Source organism: Kryptolebias marmoratus, linkage group LG8 (genome assembly GCF_001649575.2).
Source record: "Kryptolebias marmoratus isolate JLee-2015 linkage group LG8, ASM164957v2, whole genome shotgun sequence".
NCBI classification, from domain to species: Eukaryota; Metazoa; Chordata; class Actinopteri; order Cyprinodontiformes; family Rivulidae; genus Kryptolebias; species Kryptolebias marmoratus.
Window position 1 is genome coordinate 19,491,159 of NC_051437.1, and position 10,134 is coordinate 19,501,292.

General features: G+C 43.2%; 1 protein-coding gene across 3 annotated transcripts in view; it reads left to right on the top strand.

The window, feature by feature from the left end:
- The first annotated feature begins 178 nt into the window (after positions 1-178).
- klhl17 (kelch-like family member 17) overlaps positions 179-10,134 on the top strand; it is a 14,196-nt gene continuing 4,240 nt past the window's right edge. The window contains exons 1-11 of one of the 3 annotated variants that reach the window (XM_017417893.3): positions 179-405; positions 2,761-3,025; positions 3,668-3,789; positions 3,885-4,106; positions 6,751-6,867; positions 6,984-7,197; positions 7,321-7,465; positions 7,666-7,833; positions 7,958-8,046; positions 8,204-8,277; positions 8,429-8,610. In XM_017417893.3, coding sequence (XP_017273382.1) covers positions 2,812-3,025; positions 3,668-3,789; positions 3,885-4,106; positions 6,751-6,867; positions 6,984-7,197; positions 7,321-7,465; positions 7,666-7,833; positions 7,958-8,046; positions 8,204-8,277; positions 8,429-8,610 — 1,547 coding nt within the window. In that variant the 5' untranslated portion in view covers positions 179-405; positions 2,761-2,811. Of the gene's footprint in view, positions 406-455; positions 1,170-2,760; positions 3,026-3,667; positions 3,790-3,884; positions 4,107-6,750; positions 6,868-6,983; positions 7,198-7,320; positions 7,466-7,665; positions 7,834-7,957; positions 8,047-8,203; positions 8,278-8,428; positions 8,611-10,134 lie in introns of those variants that run through there. The other 2 variants (XM_037976814.1, XM_037976815.1) reach the window with 2 other exon arrangements.

Consider the following 10,134-nt stretch of genomic DNA (forward strand, 5'->3'; position numbering starts at 1 on the left):
GTATTAAAACATACATAAAAGATGACTGTTAGAACTAAAAAGTATAATAGACAGATCGGGAAGGTATCCAAACTTAGCAATAAGTGGTGCTGCCAAAACAGATGATAAAATATTATGAACACCAAAGTGTTGAGAGACGGAAAATATTGTGGAAAGCGTTCATACCAACCTTTAATTTTTTTACAGCCCGAGACCCGCATTACAAGAGCAAGCAGTGTTTTGATGCTGCACGTGAGGTTTGAATTAAATGATTAGCTGCGTTCACGAGACACGAAACCGGGGACCCGAGGGGGAATACTTTTGTGTGTCTGTTTTTATCCGTTACTATACACAACCACAACCCTGGGCAAGATTGCAAACCGGAAGAAATCACTGCTGTCACAACGACACCGACGACGGCTGCGGGTGAGGACTGTTAGACTGGCTAGCTAACACGGAAACAATGACCTAAACAGGCATCAAGCTCCTGATCATATGTTAGCGTAATATTAAATATTATGGTATAAATATAATATGAGCTTATTTAACATTTCTTCATCTTTTTGTGAAAAAAGGGTCTGTGCATTTAAACACTGTGGTAATGTTTGTTGGTGTGTGTTTGATTTTGATTGTCGGGCTAACCGAACTGCGTCGCGTCCGAAGTCACGTTTAAACCCCGCCCTTCGCGAGAGCACGGGAGCGAATATCGAACGCACTTCCGCACCTAGCCCAAACAAAAGGTGGCTTTTAAGGCCGTTTGTGTCACTTTAATTCACAAGAGGGCGTTTGTTGAGCTGGTTAGCGCGTTTCTCACTTAAAAAAAAAAACATTTGTTTCACGTTAATTTCTCATAACAGCTTTAGATCTCAGCTAGCATAGCGGTACAGTGTATTTATTTATTGTTTGTTTCAAAACCGCCTTTTCGGCAGTTCAAGCGCCACCTTAAAAAACCGATGTCAGCTTTTCGTGCAGTTTTTTTTCTTCTTCTTCTTCTTCCTTGACGTCAACACATACGGCACAAAACAGAAGCTCTCTTCATATTTCCTATGCCGTGGTCAGGTTATGGACGAGCGGCCAGACGATGGTACCGATCTTAAGACAGTCTGACTGCGACAGCTGTTGATTTATTTTCCATCACTTCAAGGAGGACACTGTGTCCAGAGGAGGATAACCGCAGCAGACATCCACCGGTAAAGAGATCACATTCTGTGCTGCTGCAGCTGATGATAGGTGCTGCTGTTTAACATAGATGTTATGGGGGCTGGGGCTTCCTCAGATCATTAAGGATGTGCTGATTTAAAATAAAAATAAAAAAAGCTAATTCTGCAAAAAAAAAAAAAAAAAAACAGCAAGCACAGACCTGTGTGTGAAGATACAGGTGCACAGACAAGTGGTTTAGTTCTGCTGTCTCTACCTCCTCCTTTATGTTCCTGTCTGTAGCAATATTTCTCAGAGGATTAGGAGGGGGGATTGTTCCCTTGTAGTGGAGCACTGTTGGTGTGGCTTTATGGTCCATTGTGTTTTGGAAAATTATACCCACCCAGAGCTAGTCGCTAGGCAGCTGTGATGACATTTGAGATGGTGGCCGGTGGGACAGTGGAGAGCGTGCAGCCAAGACAGCCACACGAACAAATGGCAGAAAATGTTAAGATGCAGCAGCTCTCGGTGACTTCGGTGGATCATGATGTGAAACTTCATCTGGACCATAAGTGTGTCGTTGAGTTAAAACAGTGTGCTGCACGCTGTGGACCTCAATAGACTTGGATTGGATTAGTTTCACACGACTTTAATTATTTATTCTGGCAAACACGTTTAATTAATTTGGCTGTGAAGATTAGGAGTCATTATAAGGTAAGACTTTACAACACTCCGATGAGGAGCCACATGGTGTGGCAGTCTGTCTTAGTGTGATGGTTCAGGACATATAGATTGTTGCACACTTCTATCTGTATTGTTTCTGTGTTTGAACAAGTTATCAAGTGTTTTTTTCTGTCAAATGACTAATGGGAAAGCAGGGACTGGACTTTGTTTCAGGTCATCAGCATTGGAGACAAAATGAACAGACTGGGGGTGGTGTAAGCAGGAGGTCTGTCTTTTTTTAATAATATTATCAGATCTCAGCAAAAAGGCTGCACTTGAAGTCGAGGCATAATTCTGTTTGATCAAGGATTTATTGTTAGTATGATGCCAAGCTTTTCAGCCTCTGCTCTTATTGTCGGCCGCTTGTTATTTCTCGCCTGTTTCTGTAAGGCATCGAAACATAAAATTCAGTATATTTAATTAGAATTGGAGAACCCTGGTGTTTTTATTGTTTTATTCTTTTCTAGACCAGCTTTCCTCTTCTTTTGCTTTCTGCACTCATCCATATATTCATAAAGTAATTTCTGCAGTCCTGTTGCTGTTAGTACGGAGATGCAGTTAGAAAAACTGAGGCAGTTGAGTAAATTAATCATCTGCATTGATTTAATTATCAGGTTATTCAAGGAAAAATGCCTTTCGACTCTCAGCTGTCAGCAGAAGATCTAATCACACTTGACACTGTGTAAAATAATCGAGTCAGCACTTTGCATTGTAGTCCACTTTATAATCTTAGTCAGATTTCTGCCACGCTGGTCAGACCTCATGTCAGAGGTGACAGGATGGAGACCTGAAGTGTGACAGTAGGTACAATGATTGGTCACGATATCTGTCAAATCAACTGCAAAATGTTAGCTATGACAAAAGACCATTTTATTAGAGTGAACGCGTTTTGTTTAATTAGGTTTTTTTTTTATATTTCAGTTGCCCAGTGTGCGGTCGAGACAGAAGCCCACAATCGCAGCCTCGGACACCATGATGGAGGGGGGCATGCAGCTGCTCAACCGGGATGGGCACAGCATCTCGCACAACTCCAAGCGCCACTACCATGACTCCTTCGTGTCCATGAATAGGATGCGACAGCGTGGCCTGCTGTGTGACATCGTGCTTCATGTCTCCAACAAGGAAATCAAGGCGCACAAAGTGGTGCTGGCATCGTGCAGCCCCTACTTCCACGCTATGTTTACCAGTAAGGAGCCCAGCTTATCTGTTCAAATGCTGTTCATACGGCCTGTTGTGGTTTTGCTTTGTTCTTAGCCATAAATGTCATTGGGACATTTTTTCTTTTGTTGTTGTAGCTTTATGGCTCAAGTATTTTATGTGTACACTGGCTGTCTCTACATTTTTAACCTCTTCACCTCCTCGCTCCTGCGTCTGCCTGAGTACAGGTAGTCAGACGAGTTGTATGAGCCTCTGATTTCCTTCTGACACCAGCTGTCGCAAGGAAGTGGTGTTTGTTTAGATTCATCTAGACTTCCTCCCGTCTGACCCAGCCACTAACTGAGTCATAGCGTCTTCACCAGAAACGCTCAGCAGATCTGTTTGTAAATTACCGACTGCAGAGACGACGCAGAGCCTCCTTGCATAATTCTGCTGGAGCCAAAATAGGGAGAGAGTAAAAATCCAAGGATTTTTAAAAAACCTCACTCAGTTTAAACAACTCATTAAACAGATTGAGAGAAATGAGCTGTGCTGACGTTTAGCGGCAGCTCTGGATAAGTTTGCGATGCCACGTGTCAGTGAAACTGAACAGGGAGGTGAGTTTTATCAGCTGGAGTCTTAATAAGTTATAACTGAGGGGAAAAGTTCAGCTTCTCTTGTGGTCCTGCAGATGAGATGTCTGAGAGTCGGCAGACCCACGTGACCCTTCATGACATCGATCCTCAGGCTTTGGAACAACTGGTCCAGTACGCCTACACAGCAGAGATTGTAGTTGGGGAAGGCAACGTGCAGGTAGGGTTGACTTTTTCAGATTCATTAACTCTTATTTTGGCAAATGAAACTGACTTAATGCTTTTTTTTTTTACCTGTAATCCCATTCCTCCCAGACTTTGCTCCCAGCAGCCAGCCTGCTGCAGCTCAACGGGGTCAGAGATGCATGTTGCAAGTTCCTCCTCAGTCAGCTGGACCCCTCCAACTGCTTGGGCATTCGAGGCTTTGCAGACACGCACTCCTGCAGCGACCTGCTCAAGTCTGCGCACAAGTACGTGCTGCAGCACTTTGTGGAGGTCTCCAAGACAGAGGAGTTCATGCTCCTGCCGCTGAAACAGGTTAGGACTGGTACTGTCTCCGTCTGCTGTTATTTCCTCAGTGGGGCTTGGGAAAATGGTGGTAAATTTGTGTATGGGGGAAAAAAAAAATCAAGCTGGTTTTTGTTGCTGTGTACTCAAAGTTGTCTTTATATTGTGTCACAATTAAGAACTCAGTGTGTAGAAACAACTTTGCAGTAACTTCCTTAATTTGTTCTAGTTTTGCAGTTGAACTTGTACTATTAAAAACATGTCAACATTTATAAATACTTGATCTTAAATTATTGAACCTCCAATGAACAACTTAGAGCTTGCTATGTTTCCTATACATATCCTGCATGTTTGACTCATTCCACTGTGTGACCGTTGTCTATTTTATCTGAAACATCAACTCAGCCAAATTATCATTTATTCATCTTGGGGCTCAGCGGTGGCAACACTGCTGTTCCAGTCCTGGAAGTGGTAATTAAGCAAAGCCGGTGACATTTTCACAGCTGAGCAGCCGTTTATAGAGCAAACAACAGTGTTTACCCTCTGACATATCAATAAGGGTTTCTATTTTGGCTTTAGCATAGTGGTCTAAACTCGTTTAAGCCAGGGTTTTGAGGGGAATTTTATTATTAGTGTTGTGCATAGAGGGTTGTGACAGGCCTGCAGCTTATACCAGCTTACAGTGCATGTCTTCAGTTTGTCTGTCAAATTAGCAGGTGAAGAGTCAACACTGTTCAGCAGCCATCTGAGCAGACTGTGGTCATTCGATGCCCTTTTCATATTGGACAAAAACTTGATTTGCATTTTGTCTTTAGTGGAACAGGATATTATCAGGCCTGTGCCAAACGAGTATATGAATGACATGTTTTGGCTCCAGTTGAGAGCTGGACACACTGGCGTGTTTATCAGGACTGCGGTATTGAAGCCAACTCTTAGAAATAAGAGTTCCACTAACTGACATGATAACTGGCAATTCACTCTCTGTCACACGTTACAGGATGGACTCCAGCAGTCCAGGTAATCATGATAAATAGTTACCTGGCCAGGACTCACTCTGCCTCTCATTTTGGTGAGAACTGGGACAGGATCCTCTTCCAGTTTAAGATAAACTTTCATTTTCCTAGACATAATATTTTGGAAAGTTTTCTCACAGGAGCCACATTTGTAAAAAGAACAAGTTTCTCTACATATTGACTGATGCACAAAGAAAGACAATAACAATTCTTGGCCTGAATTGATTTTTTTTTTTGTTTACTTAAAGCACAGCAGTAATTTAATGTTAGGTTTAGGACTGCTTCACTGTAATTTGTAGGAAAAAATGATGGCATTCTAAATGCAATGACATCTCTTCAGATGCCTGTCGGGTCTTTTGTGATGATGGTGATTTAAAAAAATATCAAATATCTGCTGTTATCTATTTTATTCCTAAATCTTAAAAAAAATAAACTAGTGAAAAGTAGGTGCCTTTTGGAAGAAAAAACACAAAGTTTCACATGTTTCTGGCCTTTAATAGCCTTACCAATGCGTGGGTACAATTTAAAACAGCAAATTAAGGATGCATTCAGGTAGATTAAACAGCACTATTTTCTTAATTCCATTCTTTTTGTCCTTTGGCTTTCTACCCCATGCTGTCTGCAGCATGTTGTAAATCTGCACCACATCTGAATTCACGCACTGCCTGCTCTAAAGGACTCTGAGCTCATGTGAGATATGCCCCATATTTCCCTTCATCGTCTGCGAGGGAAAGCGGAGAGGCGTGACAGGATTGTGACTAGTAAGCGTGGCTGATGTTTCATTAATGCAGCATGACATGCGTGACATTTTGAAGCACGACGGCTGCATCTTAGTTACTTTGTGCGCCGTATGAAGACATCTAGACGTAGCTGAGACCTTCGGCATACATGCTTCCTAGATTTCTGTTCTTCCAGTGCATGGACAATTTTCACAAGTGTAAACGGAGCTACTTCTGTTTTACATTTCCTCTACATTTATGCCAACTTTGGTGTGTTTATTTGATGCAGTATGTTCATGCAGCTGTAGCTTTGGCTGCAGGGTGGGGCAGCAGCAGCAGCGTCTGCCCGTGTGACAGCAGATTAGTGGAGGCTGTGGTCCTCTGAGGCTGCTAAGTGTTGCCTTGGTGTTGCCTTGATGTGGCCAGGCGAGATGACCGCGGCAGCAGCTGGCTGCTCTGTTCTCTTCCAGCCTCGCCAGCTTAGAGCTGAGCTGGGATCGGAGCCAGGCAGCCACTCAGACTGCTGCATTTGTTGTACCACAGACACACACAACCGCAAGTACTTGTAGATAAAAGCGTATCACGACTACACATAGACATAATATAAAACACGAGACTTAATGTGTGTGCGAGTTTATTTAATAAAGACTTGACTGATTGAATTTGAGCTCTGTTTTAAAATGATGACTCAAAGACAGGGAGGAAGATGGAGAGGCAGTAGTTTAGCAGAGATTAGATTTAACACAAGAACTTTGACTTTCTTCAGCAAAAGCTGTTGACTTCCTGTTTGTTGACATATTTAGTCAGAAAACTATTGTATTTTTATTTCTGCTTAAAGGGCTTTTAATGGTCTTACATGAGTTAAATGCAGCAAAATGGATTTTAGGATGGTTGATCTTTGAAGTCATTGTATGAATAATTCTGCTTGTCCTCCTTTGTCAGGTCCTGGATTTGATCTCCAGTGATAATCTAAATGTACCATCTGAAGAGGAGGTGTACCGAGCCGTGCTGAGCTGGGTGAAACATGATATAGACGGGCGCAGGCAACATGTACCTTGGGTAAGACTCTTCTCTCACATTTCTCACTCATTGTTTTCTGTTTGCCGGTGTGAAACGGTTCCTCCTATTCTTCTTGACCATAACCCTTTCCCACACCCTCAACTCCGTTCCATCAGCTGATGAAGTGTGTGCGGCTGCCGCTGCTGAGGCGAGACTTCCTGATGAGCAACGTTGATACAGAGCTGCTGGTGCGTCACCACTCGGAGTGCAAGGACCTGTTGATCGAGGCTCTGAAGTACCACCTGATGCCTGAGCAGAGGGGAGTCCTCAGCAACAGCCGGACGCGCCCACGGCGCTGTGAGGGCGCCAGTCCCGTGCTCTTTGCCGTTGGTCAGTGTGCCCCTGAAGGTACCCATTAGGGTACACTTAGAACACATCTGTCTCACGCTTATGTCTCTGAAGTGGAAAGCCTGTTTCATGAAGTTCGGATGCTGTTATATGTTTGCGTCGTAGGCGGTGGCAGCCTGTTTGCTATTCATGGAGACTGTGAGGCGTACGACACCCGGACGGATCGCTGGCACATGGTGGCATCCATGTCCACAAGGCGGGCACGAGTAGGTGTGGCAGCTATTGGGAACAGACTCTATGCTGTTGGAGGGTGAGTAAATAATGATAATGGTCATCCTGACCAATTATCTTAACTTCTGACCACCTGATTTTTATTTTTACCTAATTTGTCAGGGTTTTTTTTGTTGTAAATTGTCCTTTAGCATGGCAGTGCTTGCCATCTTTCCTCAGAGAGGATTCTGCCACAATGACGCTTCGATCCAAACCTTTTCTGTTCACTTTTCTCTTAAGCTATGATGGCACTTCTGACCTTGCAACCGTGGAGTCCTACGATCCCATCACTAATGCCTGGCAACCAGAGGTTTCCATGGGAACAAGACGGAGCTGTTTGGGTGTAGCCGTTCTGCACGGCCTGCTGTATGCTGCTGGAGGCTATGATGGTGCTTCCTGCCTCAACAGGTACACGCAGGCATACATTTTGGTGACGAACACTGAGCATGGCACAGTTTTAAATTTAAATTGAATAATATTTAAAGACATGCGTGCTCTAAATAATCGGCCTGACAGAGATTTTCTCTTTCAGCGCGGAGCGTTATGACCCTCTGACCAGTACGTGGACATCCATTGCTGCCATGAGCACCCGAAGGAGATATGTACGAGTAGCAACTCTGGGTAGGAATTTGTTTGAAATAAACATTATGAACGCCTGTTCTTTTACATGTTTATTTCTCTGTCTGTAATTTGTTATCAGAAATGGAGAGGGAGTTGCCACCTTGGTATGTGTCTGCTAATATTTATATTTTGTGTTTACTCCCTTTTCCCCTTCCAGATGGCAGCTTGTATGCAGTGGGAGGTTATGATAGCTCCTCACATCTGGCAACGGTGGAGAAATATGATCCTCAGGTAAAATCCTGATAAATTTATCATCATCAATGTTTAGCTTGTCTCCTGCCAAGTTGTTTTAATTTAATCTTATTGACAAAAATCATAGGCTGAAGCTGAATCTACAATACGAGCACCTCAGTAATTGTGTTATTTCTGATTGTACGCACAGAGCAACACATGGACAGCCATCGCCAACATGCTGAGCCGGCGCAGCAGCGCGGGGGTGGCTGTGCTGGACGGCATGCTGTACGTCGCAGGAGGGAACGACGGCACCAGCTGCCTGAACTCAGTGGAGCGCTTCAATCCAAAGACCAACACCTGGGAAGGAGTCGCCGCCATGAACATCCGCAGGTCAGCCAGCAGCCAGATCTCTGATTAGCTCAAACACCGCAGACCAGTTCGAGTCTGGTGAGTTTTAAAACTCCGATGGGTGATTACAAAAGAAGTCACTCCTACCAGTTGTCAACAGTGTGAGGACCACAGTAATAATAAACCTACCGGAGCATGTCCGGAATTGGTTAGTAGCCAGAAGAATTGTTGCTTTTATGATAACAGTGGTGGAGATTGTCTGAGTCCAAAAACTGAAGAACATATTGTTTTTCTTCTGCAAGTTTAACAAAGTTGTTTCTGGCGCAACACTATACACTTGAGAGGAGAAACCGTAAGAGCTGGGATGACAAAGAACCTGGGATGGGTCCAGGGAATTTAATTAAATGAGACACACCTTAGCCAGCTGCACTATCAGGATGACCCAGATCTTCTCCTACGTTAGCAAAACTTCATTTAACAGCAAAAACAAGCTGAAAAGGCGTTAATATTTGGAAAATGTCCTTTATTTATGTATTTTTTTAAGCTTCCCGACAAACGTAACACCCTTCAGACAAATGAGTCAGTCAGTCTAATCCAGAACCTCCCTTTAGTGAAATCAACAAATATTGACAGACAGTGATTACCTGCCTGTTCTAACACTTTATTTGTCACTGTGAAAAATAGTCGTGTTGGTGCTTGACTTTAACGATACAGTGTTAGATAACCATGAGAAGACGTCCACTTCCACACCTCAAAAGGACAGAATGTTTGTAATTTAGTCAGATGGTCTAATCTTGTTCTCTAGAAATGAGTGGGGTGTTTTTGCTATAGCTTTCAAATATCGAGTCTTTCTCAGAAATCTTATAAAGTAAGTAGAAAGATGGTCATTTCTTTGAAAGCCTGCTGTCTAACTGTCTGCATGGAGCTTGTCAGAAGAGAACCCAGCTGCAATTATTTTGCTGTGTGCCAAATCTTCTCTGTTCAGAGCGAGACATTTCAGGCTTTTCTGTGTCCTTTTTACCGCTTAGACCTTCTTAAGTCATAAACGTCAAAAAGCTTTCCTTTCTGAAAAAGCCAAAGTTATGTTTATTTCATGGAAAGATGAAAGCTAAAACTTGCCTCCTGAGTGACAGAACAGGCGCGCACGTGCGCCCTTACAGCATTGTGTTGCACACGATTTGCATCAGGGCTGGCGATTCAGAGACGCGGCGGTCTTGCAGCGGTCGTTGCGATCACATCAGTCAGTTCACTTCCTCCATGAACGCAGCGACACACGCCTGGTTTTCAGCAGAGCAAATCGGTATAACATTGAAGCCGAAAAACCTGATAACAGCTGACAGTGCAGCTTCATGAATAACCCATGTGTCGTGTGTCGTTTGCTGAAAGGCTCTGCTTACATCGTTCTAAACATCACATTACAGGTGCTGGTCATAAAATTAGAATATCATGAAAAAGTAGATTGATTTCAGTAATTCCATTTAAAAAGTGAAACTTGTATATTATATTCATACATTACATACAAACTCATATATTTCAAATGTTTATTTCGTTTAATTTTGATGATTA